We start from the raw sequence: 20,494 nt of genomic DNA, 5'->3' as shown, positions 1-20,494 counted from the left end.
CCTTGGGTAAATCACCTCACCTTTTTGAGCCTTAGCTTCATCATGTGCTCAATGGAGACAGGAATGCCTTTCTCTAAGGCTGCTCTGGGAATGAAGTGAGATTATAGACACAAGACCCCTAACTCTGCTTGGCAGATCGCTGGTGCTCAGGAAATAGTAATTACCCCTTCCAGTGTGCAGTCAATAAATTAATGCCTGTAAAAAGTCAAGTGTAATAGTACAGCTGTAAAAGAAGCTTACACCCTCCCAACCCCCACGATGTTATATGCATAAGGTAGGAACTGAGGCAAAGCCTGTTATGTATCGGCGAATGACTGGCTGGAGAGTTGCGAGGTGCTGGGTCCAGGGCTTTTAATAAACATTTCACCTTGCTTAATGGATTGAACTTCTGCAGCTTCTGTTGTCTCTGAGAATTAGGGCCCCCTCTGCTCTTTCCTTACTGGCATCAGGCTTTAGACATGAACATTATGTACCCACTGGATTCTCTCTCTGTCTCACCTATTTCCCAAAGAATTTGGTTGAAATAAGCAGTCTTGTCAAAATATCTGCAGGGAAAATTAGAGGAGAGTCCCCCTTGCCAGGGTTTCTGATCCTTTAGAGCCCACAGCCCCAGAGCAGACTTTCCAAGGTGGACAGACTCTTGATTCAGGTCCATACTATCTAATTTGCTCTGTATCCCTTAACCCTTTATCCAACCTCTCTGACACTCTTCCTCTGTACAGTTATTGTGAAGAGTGAATAGGACAGTCTATGTAAAGTGTTTAGCAGAAGGCCTAGCATGATTGTAAGTGGTTCATAAATGGTAGCAGTTATTCTGAGTAGTAAAATGGTTATTGCCTCTTAGCACAGTGTGTGCTCCTTCCACTTCTTCATTTGACAACTTTCAAGGAGCTCTTCCTGTTCTACTGGGCACGTGCAGTGTGTCATGGGCATGTGACTGTGTTGGACAGAGCCCTCCCTGGCCCAGTGTGGGGGAAGGATGGGCAGCTTGCTTCTGGCGCAGGGGGAGCTGGAGGGTCAGGAGGGCCTGGCCTGCTCGTGGAGACCCTGCAAGCCGGCCTGAGTGGGGCTGTCTAAGAATAGCGCACGCACTAGCCAGATCTGGCACCTCACCACATCTGAGGCAGCCAAGGGATGCCAGAGTCTGACAGCCCTACCCCTGCCACAGCTGGACTTCAGCTGATAAGAGCTTTGTTGACCATGTTTGGCACAGACAGGATAGGTTTCTGTTCACTTTTTGCGGGGAAGTAAATGCTTTATTTTGAATCTTTCCTTCTTTCTCTTCTAGCTGCCACCTTCCCAGCTCTGAGGAACGACAGATTGACTTGTTTTCTTTTCCCCCATAGGCCTTGGAGGACCGAGGTATTGTGGAATTGCTCTTGACTTCAGACAACAAGGACGGCCTGCAAAAGGGAGTCATGGATGGAGGTGCCTGCCTGGACGCTGTGCGGGGGCGGGGGGAGGGGGGGAGGCGGCACCCTGGCCTCACTCTGCATGCTTCCCCAAATGGCCTGGGTCGCAAGTGGAGTTTCCCTGATGTCTGGGCTTCTCCCATTTGCATGGCATTGGGCCCGAAGCTCTGGGCCTCAGAGGGTTGGAGGATCTGTGGCAGATGGATCTCTGGTCTCCCACTTGGGCTGAGCACTCACTCAGGACACTAATAGTGCTCTGCAGACTGCAGGACAGGAATGGTGAGTTGGTCATCCTAGACGGAAGTTCTCTGAATGTCTGCAGAGAGGGCAGAGCAGATGAAGCGTTATGGGGTGTCCTGGGAGGGTGGCTTACTCAAACGCTGCCAAAATCATGGAGATGGGTGACCACCACCCAGGGGGTATGTAGCCCCTGTGGTGATGGCAGCTGGCTGGGCAGCAAGTGAACAGAAGATCACCGTGGCGGCCCTCCATCAGCGCCATCTGTTTCCCTTACTCTGCGTCTCTTCCTGTTACCGTAGAGGCTCTGGCCAGCTTCACCCTTGCGCACCAAGCCCCTTGTCCCTCAGCTACTCAAGGGCATTGCTCCAGCAACTCCTGCTTCTGCCCTGGGTCATCAGATTTTCTCTAATGGGTCATTCCCATCGGCATGTAAACAGGTTGTTATTTCTCGCTTGTAAAACAAATCTCTTGATTCATTTCCCTATCCAGAGGCTGCTGTGTTTCTCTGCTCCCCTTCAAGAAATCTCCCCATGTCCATGCTCAATGGCCGCCCCAGTCCATTTCCTCTCCATCTCTCTCAAACCATCGGGGTCACGTTACCACCCTCACCATTCCACTGCCACTGCTCTTTTCAGGGTTGCCAGTGACCTCCATGCTACAAATTTAAATGCTCGTCCTTGTCGCCTCTGACCTCTCAGATTTTGTCAGCAACCATCAATCTCTTTCGTCCCTTGGTGTCTGAGACCCAATTTCCTGTTTTTTCTCTGACCTCACAGGCTGCTCCTACTTGGTATCTCCTGCTGGTCACTTCTCTGTTCCTGAGTTCTGATGTTTAAATTCTTTACTTCTCACTGCTTGGAATGAATGTTCCTCTCCACACACGCACCACCCTGGTGATGTCATCCAGGTGCCTTTAGGTCTGACCTGTGTGTTGATGAGTGTGAGGTGCCCGTCTCCATGAGCGACCTTCCTGAACTCCTGCCTCACATGTGCATCTGCCTACTGGGCGCAGCACTCCGGGAAGGCTGCCGATCTCAGTGGAACCCGCGGGGAACTGAACTTGTCTGTGTCCCTCCCAGAGCCTGTCCCACCTTCCGTCTTCTTTTTCTCAGTAAATTGCAACTCCATTTCCCCCAGTTGCCCAGACCTAAACTTTGTAGGCACTTTCAGGCCTCTCCTTGTGTATGCCTGACACACAGCAAATCCTTTTTATCTTTAGCTTTATCTTCAAATTTATCCAGATCCAAGTAAGTTTTACCCTGTCCGCTATTACCATCATTCTTATGTGGGCTGTTGCAGCAGCCCTGAACTGATCTCCTTTCTTCACTGCTGACTCCGACACAACTTTTTCTCAACATAGCAGCATTTGCAAATGTCATTTGGATTGCCTCAGGCCTCACCTTAACTCCAGGTACACCCAGCCTTCCTCACACTGAAGCACAAGTTATGAGAAAGGGCCTCCTTTGACCTGTGACCTCTGTGACCTGGCTAGGTGTCTCCTGGCCCCCCTCCCCCTGCCATCCTGTTCCACCCTCCTCCTGGCCTCCTATCTGTTTCTGGAACATACTGGACACCCCCAGCCTTCCTGCAGAGACTTCTCCTCCCACTTTTCTCCCAGGTCACCTCGAAGTGAGGCTTCCTCTGAGCACCCATTTGAAATGCAGCTCCTTCTGGAGCTCCCCCAGCCCTTGGGCCCTGCTTTATTTTTGCCTTCTAACATTCTGGGTAGTTTCTTTGTTTTATTCACCTGTTTGCAGCGGTAAGATCCACCAGGGCCTGGGTTCCGTCTTGCTTGGCGGTGCCCCTGTGCCTGGACACGGTTCATGCTCCGCAAGGATGATGGTCGTTGAAGGGCCTCCTATCAGCTGCCAGATACTTCCTAAGGGCTCCCACCACCTGCTTGCCTCTGCGGCAGCACGCCGGGCTTCCCGTTCCTTCTGCGTCGCCCTCCCCTCTACTAGACAACAGATAGGGCCTTTCATCTCCGCAGCCCTAGGCCAGCGCCGGCCTGCGGGGGGCACTCGGGGGTGTCTCGTTGGATGAATGGGCAAGAGAAGGCCCTTTCCCCAGACCCACTGAGCTCAAGGACCAGCCGCGATTCCCGCTCCTTCCACGCGATGGCACTGTCTTCTTGTGGCTGCTTCCAAGGCCTCCGCCGGCCCATCACTTCCGGTGGGGCCTGGGAGGGGCTGTGGCCAGTGCCCGCAGGCAAGACCCTTTGGAGGCGGGTGCACAGGTTTAGCGCGTGAGCACCGCGCTGAGCAACGCCTCCGACGCACGGAGGGAGTCGACGAGGCCGGCTGCGGGACTCCAGGCCTTCCTCCACGGCCTGCTCCGCCCCTCTCCATACCCCCGCCCCGCCCCGCCGTGCCCCTCTCCCACGCCGTCGTCCCCTGTGCCCCCCTCCCTATCCCCTCCTCTCTGCCCCCGCCTCCGCGCCGCCCCCCGTGCCGCCCCTCCCGGTGCCCTGCACTCCAACCCTTACCTCCGGAGCTCTGCCTGCTGTCGGAAGGACTTTTCGCCATTACTTAAAAGTGTAACTAGAGTTAAGGCATCCACAGGTGTAGAATAAGATCACAGAAATGCTGCTGCCTCCTCCCCGTCCCTAGACGTGACCCTGGCCCGCGGCATCCCGGCGGCGTAGCTCCTCCGTGATTCTGACCGGCTTTATGGGCCGGCCTTATCCGCGTGGAGATGCCTCTCCTGCCCGCTGCCGTGCCCTACGAGCGGTATTCGGGGCGCTGTTGGTGAACTGACTCGCTTTCGCTGGGCTTAGTTTTCTTCACTTTCAGTGTAGCTATCCCGTTTCCTTTCCTTTTCTTTCAGTTCTCTTTTCTCTCCCCTTTCTCTTTTCATCGTTATTTTTTGTTTAAATTTGACTTGACACACACATGGTTGACACACGTTACGTTAGTTTAAGGTGTCCCCCCCTTCTCTTTTAAACAAACGCTTTACCAAAGATTTTCCAAACTCCTGTCACGTGTGTTTCAAATACCTGTACATATCAGACTCTATGTCAAGTCCGATGGGTCTGAGACCCCACCGCCCCTGACCTGACGGAAGCCGGCTACCCGGCTTTACCCGAGGCTGAACTCTGGGTCTCCTGCCCAATCCCCCCTTCTCTGCGCTGTGCCCAGATTTTCTAGCACCCACCGTCACTGCTGAGGTACAAGGACACTCTGGTTCCTGATCCTTTTATATGTTCTTCCTGGTGTTTTTCCTTCCCATTTCTAGAAAATTACAGGATTTTCCCTTTGTCCTCGGTATTCTGGTATTTCACAATGATGTTCTTTGGTGTGGGATTTTTTTCCTTTTGTGGAACTTTCGGGCGTCATTTGAATTGAAACAGTGGAACATCCAGTCAGTGGATTTTTTTTTTTTTTATATGCTTTCCTTTTTTCTGATCTTTTGGTCACTCCTGTTATTTGTAGGTTGGACTCTCATATCTATTCTCTAAGTTGCTTATCTTCTTGATGTATCTCTGCCCTTTAATTCCACTTTCTGGGTGACTTCCTCAATTTGTCTTGTAATCCTCATATTTCCTGGGTCTTGTTTTCTTGAATATATTTCTTTTCTCATGGCATACTTTTTAAATGGACACTATCTTTCTTACTTTGCTCTGAGGATATTTTACTTTTTTTTTTTTTTAAGATTTACCAGTTCTGCTCAATCTTCATGTGAGGGGATTTCCTCAATTGTTTGGCTCTGGAATGAGCAGTTTAAAGAGGACTGAGCAGTTTAGAGAGGAGGCACTAAACGGCCAGTTGGGAGCTGAGTGCCAGGAGGGGCTGGGGCAGGTGTGCTCCCCTGTAGGGTGATTGGGCTGGGGTGTGCTATTTCCAGGAGGGAAGCCCAAATGTCGGTGTTTGGAGATACTGTCTTTAGCTCTATTAAGTGTTTCCAGAGACGAATCCTTTGGTCTGTTGCTGCAGATATCCTGGGAGCAGACAGGAGGAATGGGCAGGAATCCTTTGGCTGAGATGGCCCTTACTGACCAGCTGCAGATCTCTTACTTCACAGTCTGCTGCGCTGATCCCTCCCAGCCTGGAGACACTCAGCTTACCTAGAGAATGTGGTCCTCCAGGGTGGGGCACCAGTGGGGAAGAGGCTTGAGGAGTGTGTGAGGCAGGGGACGGAAGTGTGTTCCCCGCTGCACAGTGCCTGGGACGTGAGAGAAGGACTGGCGCTGGAGGGTGGGGAGTCGGTTGAAGCTTCTTCCACTCTTCTAGGCTGTTTACTGACCCACTGCCCTTTGCAGCCTCCTGAGATTTTCTTGAAACTTCCTCTCTGTTTTGTCTACTCTAGGTCTTGTTCTTTATGGACTTCCACCTTTGGATTCCTTTATTTTTATATTAGTGAGGAGTCAGGAAGGCTAGGAATAGATGCCATGTTTTTAGCCATTCTAATCCTGTTCACTTCTGAGATTTCTACCTGCTCAGTTTCAGACAGGCATCCTGTCTTCAAGGTTTCTCCTTTAGGTAAGGAGGTGTCTGGATGTGTAGGGTCTTATCCAGTGGCTTGCTAGGGAATGGTGACATCACAGGACAATGGGTCAGTGTCCGATGGGCCTGGGTTGCAGCACTACTCTGCTGCTCACCAGTTGTGTGACCTTGAGGCAAGTTATTTAACCTCCTAGAGCCTCAGCTATTGTTTATTTTTAATCACTGGTAATCAGTGGCTTATGTCTCCCAGGAGAGTGTCAGGGTGGCCAGCTTGGCGGGCTGGTTGGTCTCTGTCATGCATTCCCAGACCTGTGGGAGCTCAGGCCAAGGCCAGTGCATATGAGGCCTACTGTCCAAGCAGACAACAGGCAGGCAAGGAGCCTCAGAGCCAAGTTCTGCAGCTGGGGTAGGCTAAAAGGTCCATGACCATATAGGCCAAATGTAGCACATTTTTCTTGGGCATACTTTTCACTGATGCCATTTAAAATATAATTTTAAACTAAAAAATGGACACATTATGGAATGAAATAGAAAATTAGCCCTCATTTAAGAAATAAAAGGGAAGTCTTCATTTAGATCATTACTTTGCACTAAATGCTTGAGGTGCAAAACAAAGATCAGACTCTGGGCTCCTATGAAAGAATAATTACCAGAAATGTACACTCTGCTTGTAAAAATTACATTAATCAAGAACAGATGCCTAGTGAGTGATTGCCCTGTAAGCTCTGAGCTGAGTGGTGGAGTTTCTGAGAGGAACAAGATAAATCTCCTGACATCAGAGCAACTAAACTCTAATTGGAGGTGGGAAACAATGTCAAGATTAATTTATTTTGCTGGAAAATTGGGAAAGGTCTGGGTTAGTTCAGAAAGTCTCCCTGGCTTTTAAAACAATGCTTTGTTTCTCTTTCTCTTTTTCATTCACAGTGCTGGCCACCATCAACCTGCAGTCACAACATGAGCTGCAGTTATTAACCAACTTTCTCTTAAGTGTGCAGGTAAGTCTGGCCCAGGGGCAGCTTCCCTCTCTGCTTGGTGTGAGTGTCGAAAGTCCTAGAGTCAAGTGGAGCCTCTGTCAGGAAGTGTGAACTACTGTGAGGTACCTGCAGCTCTGCCCAGGGCTCCAGGATGGGGAGAGGACGACTCTGGGCTCGCTCAGCCTTTCACCTCCCAGCCATCCTTCTGCTGTTCACAGAGGCTCTGGACTAGAATTCTGTGGACTCCATTAGCCCCAGATATGCCCATCTTGGGATTGAGAGGAGTAATGCTTTCCTGACCTGTACTGTGTGTCTGACTTTAACCCGTAAGGTCCCTCTGGGCCTAGAAAGATTATTGTCGTCAGCAAGATGGGAAGCCTGGGCCATCCCTGGTCAGAGGAGGGAGGAGAGGAGTTTCCGAGTATAAGTTCACATCCTTCAGGTTGATGGGAATTTACAGTTAAATCCTATTCTGATTGATTCTTTTCTCTTGAGTTCACATGCCTCTCCTAAGGAGGCAGATGGGATCTGGCCACGGTAGTGGCAGCCCATTCACAGAGCTGGGGCCCCATCCCTCACCGTGTCCTGCTGAAGGGTGTGAATGCCCCAGACTGTCACCACCTATTAGGTGTAGGCATTGATTCCCCGGGCCTAGTGGGGAGCCGCTGGAACATTAGTATCCCCCGTGAGTACATGCATTCAGAGATGTGGGGGCTGTTCTCCATTCCACCTGTTCATTTCTGAGAGCAGAAGTAGGTCCAAAGGCACATCCATATGAAGTCACCAGGGGAGTGTGAAGCTGTGGAGGATGAGGGCCACCTGTGTGTATGATGTGGCTACTATCTGAGTTTAGAGGGACAGGCGGAATGCTCAGGGAAGGTGACCAGGAAGAAATGGGGCAGGATGGGACCTGACACCAGGCAGACTTTGTTAGGCCGAGCAGGGGAGAGACAGTGGGTCCCGGTGGGCCCAGGTCCAGCCCCTTTCTCCCTTCCTTCCTTCCAGTGTTGACTGAGTGCCTGCTCTGTGTGTGGAATGTGGCTAGGCCCTGTTACCCTGTGGTGACTAAGATGGCAGGTCTTTGCCTTATGGGTTTGTGACCAACCTGGGGAATAAACAAAAATAAACAATAGCCCAGCAACTAAAGAGGATTGTACCTGAGTACTGTCTAAGGCAGGTATAGGATATTGTGAGCTGTCTCTCTGCCCACTCGGTAGTGTGACCCCTCTGCTTCTCTTTCCTCTCCTGTGAAGTGGGGATAATGATAGTACCTGCTCAGGGGGTTGTTTGAAGATCAAATGAAGTAATATTTGGAAAGCACCCAGGAAAGCAAGGCTTCATGTTGGCTCCTTTATGGTCATCCTTAGATAGGGGCCCCACAGCTGTGCACCCAGGCGGGGTCATCCTGCTGACAGACTGGCACCGTTAATGGCCTTTCTGTCCGCAGTTCTGTTCAGTGATGTTTTCCTCAAGGAAGGGGACTTAGATCAGAGTCTGCTTTGAATGCTCAAACAGGACAGGCCCAGCTCTGCTCAACTTTGGGCTGTCCAACAGCACCCTGCTGGGCCCTCATGTGCATGTCCAGTGATGAAGATAATTAACGTGGGTGTTTCTTGAGCACTTCCCAAGTGCTAGGCACCGTGTGTGAAAGGCATTATGTGCATTATCTCATTTAATTCTCCCAGTAACCAGGTCAGCTGGCTACCGTGGTTACTGTTGTACAGTCAAGGAGACCGATTGGAGAACAAATAGAGCACCCAGTAAGTGGCGGGTGAGGGGGTACGGCACCGTCTGACTGAGGCAGAGCTCCAGCTTTTACCCACATCGTGCGGCGCAGTGACCTGGGCCACTGGTGGGCATCCCTGTACCTTGGCCCTGGCGCCCTTAAGTCAGGGAGCCCCCTCCTAGCCCTGGAGACTATTGACATGTGGCACATAGAATCTACTTCACCCTTAGTGACTTAAACATGGCACAGTGTATCCCCTTCTTGGGAGGTGGACAGGTGTAAAAAAAAAACAAAAACCAAGCCACAAGTCTTGCTAAAAAAATTATTGTGACTACTTTGGCTTTTCCTCTGGCGTGGTTGGTATCTTCTATTCAATAGATAATAAATCTGTCCCATCACTGTGGACTAGATTTGGTTGCTCTGTATGTGTTGCCCTCTAAATGTAAGGCCACCGCTAACAGAGAAAGTACTTCATGAATGAGGACGGCTCTCTGGTGTGGAACCTGAAACACCAGCGTGTTAGTCCTTCTATCTCCCCTCGATGCTCTGGTGCTTCTGCAAACACAGCACAGTAGAACGTGGTTCTGGGAATGGTTTCTGCATCCCTGGGGCAATCCCACACCAAAGTCAGCATTCTGAAGTAATATTAAAGACTTAATTGTTATCGAACGTCCTAGCCAAGGTATGAAGCCAGATACTGCGGCTGCAGGGCCTGCACTGGAATAGCTGTGCTAAATAACTCCCTGATTTTCTCGTCCAGTTTTGTAAACTAATGTTTAAACTAGACCTCAAAGAGGGGCCTACTCTACAGCCCTCTGACTCTTGCAGCTAAAGGGAAACAGCAACTGAGGGGTCTGCAACCATGGGGTGCCCATCAGAAATGGAATTATCCTGATAGAACATTCTCCTTCCCTGAGAGGGGATAGGCAAAGCTTGGCTTGACCTAGAAAGCAAACCCACATAGGAAAAGACTCCCAGAGCACATGCTGCCTTCTGATGCAGACTGACTTTGAACACATCCCTGTGTTTTCTTGCTAGCTCCGTATGCAACATTAAAGCCACGTTAAGGCATCAGGGTCTCCTGCATCAGCTTTGGTGGTTCATTCCACTTTCTACCTGCAGGGGGAGGCACATGTGGAGGATAAGCTGGTGCAGGTGCATTTGGTCCTCACCTGCGCTCTGCTTTTGATGGCCCTTACAGCAAGGAGTGTGTGGCCAGGGAGGAGTTGGGAGGGTAGAAGGGCTGGGATTTCCCTGAAAGAAGAACTCCTCTCTGCCTCTTTTGGCCAGCTAACTTCTCATTTTGTGGTGCCCAGAGGGTTCAGCCCAAGATGGTGATGGAGTACTGGACAGGGTGGTTTGACTCGTGGGGAGGCCCACACAACATCCTGGATTCTTCTGGTAAGTGCTTTGCAGTACCTACACCCAGCATGTGTATTGACCTATGAAGTAAAAATCAGTTCCAAATAATGTGCTAATTGATGTAAATGAGCTGTAGGGTGCAAGGCTCCTGGGATTATCTGCATGTCATAGTCAGCTCTTGATATTCCAGACTCATGTGTCTTGACATTTGAAGTGAATGGTAGGACTCTTAACACTGCTTTATTATGTTTTGATAATTATATAGGCAATGCACACCTATTGCAAACATCCAGCAAATACAGAAAATGTAGGAAGAAGAAATAAAAACACCAGAGCCCGGAGAAAACACATACAGTTGACTTTTGAACAGTGCAGCAGTTAGGGGTGCTGACCCCCCTGCACGCTTGAAGTCTGGGTATAACTTTTGACTCCCCCCAAACTTAACAATTAATAGTCTACTATTGACCAGAAACCTACTGATAACATGCAACTGGTTAACACATATTCTGTATATTGTCTGTGTCATATACTGTATTATTATGATAAAACCAGCTAGAGAAAAGACAATGTTATGAAGAAAACTGTAAGGAGGAGAAAATACTTTACAGCACTGCACTGTAAGAAATCATGTGTAAATGGAGCCGTGCAGCTCAAACCCATGTCATTCGAGGGTCAGCTGTATATTGTGCAGGCAGTTCTGTGTCTGTCTGCAGCCCTGCATGCACACAGAGATATTGATGCTCATAGTCATGGCTGCTCTTTGTTACCTGCCTGTGCCCTGATTGACACAAATGAACAGCCTTCTATACTATTAGAGATTCCATCACTGTTTTAAAGAGTGCAAAGAACCCTGTTGTATTGGTGATTAAACCACAATTTATTTAGCCACTCTCTTACTGATGAACAATTGGATGTTTCCAGTGGTTTTTGTTAATTGAACACCATTGCAGTGAACATTCTTGAACATCCAGTTTTGCAAATCTGGCATATTATGTTCCTAGGATAAGTTCCTAGCAATAGAATTGCTACATTAATTCAATTTTGATATATATGTACTAAACTGCTCTCTGGGAAGATTATAACAATTCTTCTTATTATTAAATGAGAATACCTACTTTCCATAGATTCATCAACACTGAGTATTAAAATAATTTTTAATATTTGTCAATCTGATTGCCAATATATATGTATGTGTGTATATGTATTAATACTTTATATTTCTCTTTTGATGTTATCTTTTCACATCTTTGGCTAATTCTTTAATAGAGGTGGGACTGGGGAGGTGGTCAGAAATTACATCTCCAATTAGGAGTCCAGTGACTCTTTGCATCTTACCAAGTGTGAGTAAGTGTTGAGAACAGTGGAGGTGGAAGGCTGCCATCGTTCAGATCATAGTCATTGGAGACTTGGCCGTGATGGAACCAACAGCTGGAAGACTGCAGCTCCGGGGCTGTGGTGCTGGCCCTTTTCTCTTCATACACCTCATCTTCTGTGATTGCAGTTCTAGTGGAAGCTGAAGGGCAGAGCTATGGAGTTGAATTTGATGGGATTGGGGGGGTGGTCAGGAAAGCTGAGAGGCCAACAAGGTTGTGACTTGTCCCAAACTCTGACTCGCTCTGCACATCCCCTTTCTCCCCTCCTCCTGCAGAAGTTCTAAAAACAGTGTCTGCCATCCTCGATGCTGGCTCCTCCATCAACCTCTACATGTTCCATGGAGGTACCAACTTTGGCTTCATAAATGGAGCCATGCATTTTCATGAATATAAATCTGATGTCACCAGCTACGGCAAGTATTCCCCAACACTGACCCTCCCTGGAACATCCCACATTAGCATGTCTGTGGCTTTTTATGCAGGGGCAGTGTTTGGCACCGTTAATGCATTTGGTTCTAGAGTGCCTGGGGAAGGGATGGTTTTGCCCAGATTATTACTTTTAAACTTTTAGAGCAGTAGGAGACTGAAGCCCACTCACATGCCTGTGAGTCTTTGGAAGTCTTTGGAGGAAGTGAGAGGTACAGCCAGGATGAGGGAAGGTCCTTTGATGAGGGCAGCCTCTCCTCCCTACTCAGGTCCTTGAGATGTGTGACTCCTGAACCCTTTAGGTTGAGAGTCCCCTGAAGGTAGGCAAGATGCAGGAAATTGAGGGTCATGCCATGGCCATGGCACTTTTGGTGGAACTTTATAGTATTTAGTATTTATTGTATTCTGATTGATGGCTCATACCAGAAGTGTTCTGCCTCCCAAATTGCTGGGATGAGGACCTTGTTGCCATACCCCAGCTTCTCCCTTCTCTTTTTGCTGCTGTGGACACTGTCCTGTGACACAGGTGACCAATGACAGCATCCTGGTGTCTTGCAGACTATGACGCTGTGCTGACAGAGGCTGGGGATTACACAGCCAAGTACTTCAAGCTCCGAGGTTTCTTTGGCTCTATCTCAGGTACCTGACAGACAGCCGACTCAAGCACCAACTTGGGCCCTTGCTTTTGCTCTGAGACCCCTGAAGAATGACTTCTTCACTACCCCATCTCAACCCCAGTTGACCTATGTACAAGAATGTCCCTAGACAAGGACAGGCAAGTTTGGGAGACTGTTTTCATCATGGTTTGTGTGTCATCAGCTTTGCCTTTCTATGGGCATTAAGACTCCTGAAGATATGAGAAAGTAAAGTCCCCTGCACCCCCCCGCCCCCATGTTGCCTTCCTAGCAGGGCCAGGCAGTCTAAGAATGTTTCCCTCTTGGCTCTAGGATAAAGGAGCACATTGGGCCGTGGACAGGAGCCAGGGGCTGGGGAGGCTGGAGGTGGCAGTGACTTTTTGGGTCCTCTTGGGTTGGCCCTGTTGTCTGTGTTGCAGGTGTCCCTCTTCCTCCCCAACCTGACCTCCTTCCCAAGACTGCATATGAGCCCTTGAGACCGAATTTATACCTGTCACTGTGGGACGCCCTGCAGTACATGGAGGAGGTGAGTGCCTTGGGGCAGGGAAGCTGGAGCAGTAGCTAGGTGGGCCAGTGGGGCTGTAGAGGGAGAAAAACCAACGCTTGATAGCTTTGAGGTCCATTCCCTGACTTTAGAGCTCAGAGGAAAGAGCATAAACTTGTGCTAGAGTATGAACTGGGAAGGAACAAAAAGAATTTGAGGAAAAACTGGTTAACACAGTAGGTAGTCTCTCTCTCCAGCCTTGGTGGACAGGGAGGAAGGTGAAGAGGCACGTGAATGGGATGTATCCCCCCTCTGAGAAGAGGGTGCACCCCTGGAGCTGACCTAGTGGGGTGCCGTGATGCAGAAATGATGGTCGATTGAAAGTCTACAGGTCTGGTACATCTCTGGGCTTCATTCCATTGTTATCACACATCTGCCCTCCCTGTGACCCTGGACAGCATAGGGCTAATAAGATGAGAAGTCAAAATCAGAATTTTGGAGCTTGAAGAGCCAATCAGCCGGATTGGCTCCCTATGTTTGTATAGTGAGAAGTCAAACTAGAAGAAAAGGTTAGAGGGCCTCTTCCCCCAAATCCCCAGTCCCAGGTGGGGATCTGTCTGCTACCTTGCACTCCCCCAGAAGGCTCAAGATGAGGTTGCTGCCTGTTTTCTCCTCTCCTAGCCTATATCTCCCCCTACTCTTCTCTATACAGCCAGTCAATTCTGAAAAACCACTCAATATGGAGAACCTGCCAATAAACAATGGAAATGGACAGTCCTTTGGGTACACTCTGTATGAGACCACCATTGCTTCATCGGGCATCCTCAGTGGTCTTGTGCGTGACCGGGGACAGGTAGGGGTGATTTCTCTTTTTTATAAAAATTCTTTATTTAAATTCAAATTAATTAACATATACTATATTATTAGTTTCAGAGGTAGAATTTAGTGATTCATTAGTTGCATATAACACCCAGTACTCACTACATCAAGTGCCCTCCTTTATGCCCATCACCCAATTATCCCTCCCCCACCCCCACCCCCCGCCTCCCCTCCAGCAGCCCTCAGTTTGTTCAGCATCTCTTTTGGTTTGTCTCCCTCTCTGTTTTCATCTTACTTTATTTTTCTTTCCCTTCCCTTCCCTTCCCTTATGTTCATGTTTTGTTTCTTAAATTCCACATATGAGTGAAATCATATGGTATTTGTCTTACTCTAACTTGTTTTGCTTAGCATAATACACTCCAGCTCCATCCATGTCATTGCAAATGGCAAGTTGACGGCTGAGTAATATTCCATTGTACATATATACCACATCTTTATCCACTCATCTGCTGATGGACATCTGGGCTCTTTTCATAGGCTATTGTGGACATTGCTGCTATAAACATTGGGGTGCATGTGCCCCTTCAGATCACTACATTTGTATCTTTGGAAAATACCTAGTAGTGCAATTGCTGAGTCATAGGGTAGCTCTATTTTTAACTTTTTGAAGACCCTCCATACTGTTTTCCAGAGTGGCTGCACCAGTTTGCATTCCCACCAACAGTGTAGGAGGGTTCCCCTTTCTCTGTATCCCCGCCAACATCTGTTGTTTCCTGAGTTGTTAATTTTAGCCATTCTGACCAGTGTGAGGTGGTGTCTCGTTGTGGTTTTGATCTGTATTTCCCTGATGTTGAGCATTTTTTCATGAGTCTGTTGGCCACTTGTATGTCTTCTTTGGAGAAATGTCTGTTCATGTCTTCTGCCCATTTCTTGACCAGATTTTTTTGTTTTTTGGGTGTTGAATTTGATAAATTCTTTATAGATTTTGGATACTAGCCCTTTATCTGATAAGACATTTGCAAATATCTTCTCCCATTTCATAGTTGCCTTTTAGTTTTGTTGACTGTTTGCTGTCCAAGAGCTTTTTATTATGATGAAGTCCCAATAGTTCATTTTTGGTTTTGTTTCTTTTGCTTTTGGGGATGTGTCTAGCAAGAAGTTGCTGTGGCCAAGGTCAGGAGGTTGCTGCCTGCATTCATCTCTAGGGTTTTGATGGATTCCTGTCTTACATTAAGTCTTTTATCCATTTTGAGTTTATTTTTGTGTATGGTGTAAGAAAGTGGTCCTGTTTCATTCTTCTGCATGTGGTTGTCGAATTTTCCCAACCCCATTTATTGAAGAGACTGTCTTTTTTTTCCATTGAATATTCTTTCCTGCTTTGTCAAAGATTAGTTGGCCTTAGAGTTCAGAGTCCATTTCTGGGTTCTCTATTCTGTTCCGTTGATCTGTGTGTCTGTTTTTGTGCCAGTACCATACTGTCTTGATGATGACAGCTTTGTAATACAGCTTGAAGTCTGGAATTGTGATGTCACCAGCTTTGGTTTTCTTCTTCAACATTACTTTGGTTATTTGGGGTCTTTTCTGGTTCCATACAAATTTTAGGATTATTTGTTCCAGCTCTGTGAAAAATGTTGATGGTGTTTTGATAGGAATTATATTGCTTTGGGTAGCATATACATTTTAACAATATTTGTTCTTCCAAGCCATGAGCATGGAATGTTTTTCCATTTTTTTTGTGTCTTCCTCAATTTCTTTCATAAGTGTTCTATAGTTTTCAGAGTATAGATCCTGCATCTCTTTGGTTAGGTTTATTCCTAGATATCTTATTGTTTTTGGTGTAATTGTAAATGGGATCAATTCTTTGATTTCTCTTTCTTGTGCTTCATTGTTAGTATATAGAAATGCAACTGACTTCTGTGCATTTATTTTATATCCTGTCACTTTGCCGAATTCCTGTATCAGTTCTAGCAATTTTGGGGTGGAGTCTTTTGCGTTCTTTACATAGAATATCATGTCATCTGTGAAGAGTGAAAGTTTGACTTCTTTGCCGATTGGATGCCTTTTCTTTCTTTTTGTTGTCTGATTGCTGAGGCTAGGACTTCCAGTACTATGTTGAATAATAGTGGTGATAGTGGACATCCCTGTCATGTTCCTAACCTTAGGAGAAAAGCTCTCAGTTTTTCCCCATTGAGGATGATATTCACTGTGGGTTTTTCGTATATGGCTTTTTGATATTCGGTATGTTCCCTCTATCCCTACACTGTGGAGCATTTTAATCAAGAAAGGATGCTTTATTTTGTCAAATGCTTTTTCTGCATCAGTTGAGAGGATCATATGATTGTTGTCCTTTCTTTTATTAATGCTGTGTATCACATTGATTGATTTGTGGATGTTGAACCAACCTTGCAGCCCAGGAATAAATCCCACTTGGTCGTGGTGAATAATCCTTTGAATATACTGTTGGATCCTATTAGCTAGTATCTTGGTGAAAATTTTTTTATCCATGTTCATCAGGGATATTGGTCTGTAATTTCCTTTTTTTTGTGGGATCTTTGTCTGGTTTTGGAAACAAGGTAATGCTGGCCTCAGAGAATTGAGTCTGGAAATTTTCATTCCATTTCTATTTTTGGAACAGTTTCAGAAGAATAGGTATTCATTCTTCTTTAAATGTTTGGTAGAATTCCACTGGGAGGCCATCCGGCCCTGGACTCTTGTTTGTTGGGAGATTTTTGATTACTGATTCAATATCTTTGCTGGTTATGGGTCTGTTCAGGTTTTCTATTTCTTCCCGTTTCAGTTTTGGTAGTTTATATGTTTCTAGGAATGCATCCATTTCTTCCAGATTCCTTAATTTGTTGGCATATAATGGCTCATAATATGTCTTAGAATTGTGTGTATTTCTTCAGTGTTGGTTGTGATCTTTTCTCTTTCATTCATGATTTTATTTATTTGGGTCCTTTCTCTTTTATTTTTGATAAATCTGGCTAGGGGTTTATTGATCTTACTGATTCTTTCAACAAACCAGCTCCTATTTTCCTTGATCTGTTCTACTATGTTTTTGATTTCTATACCATTGATTTGTGCTCTAATCTTGGGGCATCTTATTTCCTGTGACCTTGTGGTCATCAGGCCCTACCATATGCATCTGGCTCTCTCTCCTCAGTGCTCACATATCTGCCTGTTACCAGTGTGTAGAAATGGCCCATCACCATCAGCTCTGCTGTCCTTTTCAGCTACAGTCATGGGCATTCATTTTTCCTCTATGCCTGGCTAACCCCCATTTTCACTGCACACACATAATGTTATCCCTTTCTTTGCTTATGAGAGATCCCTCTTATGCCTCCCTCCTGTCGACCCATGGATGCTTTCTGTCTGTTCATTTGGCAGGTATTTGTGAACACAGTGTCTGTAGGATTCTTGGACTATGAAAGGAAGAAGATTGTTATTCCCTTGATCCAGGTTTGTTATCCTGGGGAGCTGGGTGATGGCTAGCACCAAGCTGCTTCCTGAGCAGGTTTGGTGGGAGTCAAAGAGGAAGACCTGGAAGACAGGAAGCTCCTTAACCACAGAGCTGCTGATGGGAAGAGGGGCAAAACATTGCTATCTGATCAGTGGGTACTCTTTCACCCCTATTCTCAGAGTTCAGGGAAGAACTGGGGTTCCACAAAGAAACTCTGAGGTGCAGCTGTGATCTTATGGCTGGGGAATCAGGTGGTCATCATCGACCACTATGTTCCTGGCAGGGTTACACCAGGCTGAGGATCTTGGTGGAGAATCGCGGGCGAGTCAACTACGGGGATAACATTGATGACCAGCGCAAAGGTGGGTCATAGCATGTGCTGAGAGAAGAGCTTCTAGTGCTCAGCAATGCCTGGCTATTTTTTCTTCAAATCAGCGCACCAGCTGGTCATGGAGGCTGACTATAGTGAGGTGGAGTCATGGTGGCCCATTGGAGGGAGTTGGGTTGTGGGAACCCATTGAAGGGAGGTGGGTCATGGAGGCCCACTGGGAGGTGGTTTGTGGAGGCCCATTGGAGGGAGGTGGGTAATGGAAACCCATTGGAGGGAGGTAGGTAATGGAGGCCCACTGGAGAGTGATGGATTGCAGAGGCCCATTGGAGGGAGCTAATTCATGGAAGCCTATTGAAGAGAGGTGGAAGTGGGCCTTCCTGAAAGGCCCATGTGGGTTCTGACCTCTTTCTTATGCATGTTGTCCACATGGCCATGGTGAACACATAGGGAACACTGAGCCAGCCTCTCCAGATCTCCCTGGGTTGTAGTCTGCTTTAGTAGGGGACTATCTGCTGGGGCTGGGCTGGGGTGGTGAGGCTTAAGGAAGGGGATTCCCAGGAAGCCAAAAAGGGCATACATAGGACCCCTGCCTTCTTGGGTCTCCACACTGAAGTTTTCTTTTCTTTTCTTTTTTTCAGAGTTTTTATTTATTTATTTTAGAGGGGGAGAGAGAAAGAGAGCATGTACACATGTGAGTAGGGGGAGGGGCAGAAAGGGAGAGAATCATGAGCAGACTATGCGCTGAGCATGGAGCCTGACACAGGGCTTGATCTCACAACCCTGAGATTATGACATGAGCCGAAACCAAGAGTTAGACACATAACTGACTGAGCCACCCCGGTGTCCCAGAATTTCTTTTCTTGATCCACTGTGGAAACCCACTGATGATCTCAGTTGTGGTGGGGAGGAAGAGGTAGTACCTGCAGTAAACAAAATGCTCTTGATGGAATGCTCCCCTAGGAATATCCCACCAACTCATTTTATTTTTCCTGGCCTTCTAAAACTTCTCTGCTTAAATTTGCCTCTTCCTTTTCATCTATCAAAATGTCGGTGGTTTCATGTAAGTTATAACATAAGAATTCAGACAAATAAATCCTACTATGGTAAGGGATACTGGTGACCTCCCAACTCTCTCATGGGTGTTTGCCTTTGTAATGAGGAAATTTGTGCATCCCTTCCTTTCCTGCCTGGGCAACGCTGTAGCCCAGCCATTGGGGGTTTCTTGGGTCTTGGGGTTTGGCCCTCTCCAGATGGGCCTCATGGTAGCTTCTAGTACTGTCCAGGCTTATCTTCCTTTTCTCCTAAAGAATCCCCCAGTGTTCCTCTCTGGATATTGGCTTCTTCCCCTAGGAGCTCCATCTCCAGGCCCATCTTCACTTCCTTTGCTCTCTTGTGGGCAGGAAGGGATTGCCAGGCTCACCCCATTCTCAGTCTTTGCCTCCCCAGGTTCCTGAGTAAGATGTGCCCTGGACTCTCACTGTGGAGTACTTATCCCCTAGAACAGTTCAGTGTTTATAAGTCAAAGAGCTCCCCCCGCCCCACAGCTGTACCTGTAATTTAAGAGTCTGTAGGCTCTATGAAACCTGTTTGCACTTCCCAGCCTATTCAGATTCCCTCTCTAGCAATTCAGCAGCTCCATGATTGTGAGGACCATGGGAGCTGCTCCAGGACTAACATTGCTGGCCCTTCCCCAAGGCACTAGCTAATCACTATGCAAGTGCGTGTGGGTCCTCAGACTTGGATACCCAAGTCATATTGCCATCTGTTCACAATTTAAATACTTAATATATCTTTATTCCTAGGTCATGTAGAAGATTTCTGGCTGAATTATTAGGTCTGTTCAGTCTGGGACCCTACTGAATCTGATCTTGAAGCTAAGTTAGAACTGCTGTGACCTCTTGATTATCTGCCCTTTGGAACTCATTTTAGGCCCGAAAATGTAGCTTCCCCTTCAGAGAAAGGCCAGAGATTGTTCTCACCCAATGCAAATCCTAGGGAGGTCCTGGCAAACACTGCTGTTACTAATTCTTTTCTCCTTTGGGATTTCTAGAGAAGGTTTTATGTCATATGAAGAGCTCTGTAGGGAGTATATACTTCTGGAGGAATCCTCACTGAAACTTTTCAGAAATTCTCCATGTATGTGCAGGGCCTTAGCTGGGTCAGCTCTGCCCCTGCCTCTGATCTCATTCATGTTTCCTTGACTCCTTCCCACAGGTTTAATTGGAAATATCTATCTGAATGATTCTCCCCTGAAAAAATTCAGAATCTACAGCCTGGATATGAAAAAGAGCTTCTTTCAGAGGTGAGTCCCCACCACATGAAGTGTTTGAACCCATGGATAAGGTGCAGTAAGAGGCAGGAAGGCCCAGAGAACTGCTCTGCCCTAGCCCCTCCCACTCTAGTGTAAACAGACCCAGAACCCAGAGAAACTTGCCCAAGGTAGGGGCAGTACCAGCACTAGAGACTAGGGAATTTCCATGATACCCTGGTTAACAGGTGGGGGTGGGTGAGGGTATTTGGAATGCCTTTGTAATTAGATTCAGGACAGGTCCAAATCTGAGAAAGTGCCCTCCTTTCTTTCTTGTCTTCCATTCTGTTCGTAGGTTCAGCGTCGACAAATGGAGCCCTATCCCTGAAGTACCTACGTTCCCTGCTTTCTTTTTGGGTGCCTTGTCTATTTCCCTTTCCCCTTTTGACACCTTCATGAAGCTGGAGGTTTGTAGTCCCCTCCTTGCCTGGGCTCTCCGGTCTTCCCTCAGAGAGCTCTGAGCCCAAGCCCTGTACCTGTCCTTGCTGGAGCCCTCTATACC

The 20,494-nt window shown here is 47.4% G+C and overlaps 1 protein-coding gene across 1 annotated transcript in view; it reads left to right on the top strand.

Moving 5' to 3' along the window:
* The window catches only part of LOC110586098 (beta-galactosidase-1-like protein 2), a 51,522-nt gene that overhangs the window by 30,213 nt on the left and 815 nt on the right, over window positions 1-20,494 (top strand). The window contains exons 8-18 of the mRNA XM_021696241.1: window positions 1,347-1,428; window positions 7,019-7,089; window positions 10,111-10,195; window positions 11,805-11,942; window positions 12,514-12,594; window positions 13,010-13,116; window positions 13,787-13,927; window positions 17,281-17,352; window positions 17,637-17,715; window positions 19,899-19,986; window positions 20,288-20,399. Coding sequence (XP_021551916.1) covers window positions 1,347-1,428; window positions 7,019-7,089; window positions 10,111-10,195; window positions 11,805-11,942; window positions 12,514-12,594; window positions 13,010-13,116; window positions 13,787-13,927; window positions 17,281-17,352; window positions 17,637-17,715; window positions 19,899-19,986; window positions 20,288-20,399 — 1,056 coding nt within the window. The remainder of the gene's footprint in view (window positions 1-1,346; window positions 1,429-7,018; window positions 7,090-10,110; window positions 10,196-11,804; window positions 11,943-12,513; window positions 12,595-13,009; window positions 13,117-13,786; window positions 13,928-17,280; window positions 17,353-17,636; window positions 17,716-19,898; window positions 19,987-20,287; window positions 20,400-20,494) is intronic.

Source organism: Neomonachus schauinslandi, chromosome 11 (assembly GCF_002201575.2).
Source record: "Neomonachus schauinslandi chromosome 11, ASM220157v2, whole genome shotgun sequence".
In the NCBI taxonomy this organism is placed as follows: Eukaryota; Metazoa; Chordata; class Mammalia; order Carnivora; family Phocidae; genus Neomonachus; species Neomonachus schauinslandi.
The sequence above is the reverse complement of the archived record's forward strand: the minus strand, read 5'-3'. Positions and strand labels throughout refer to the sequence as shown.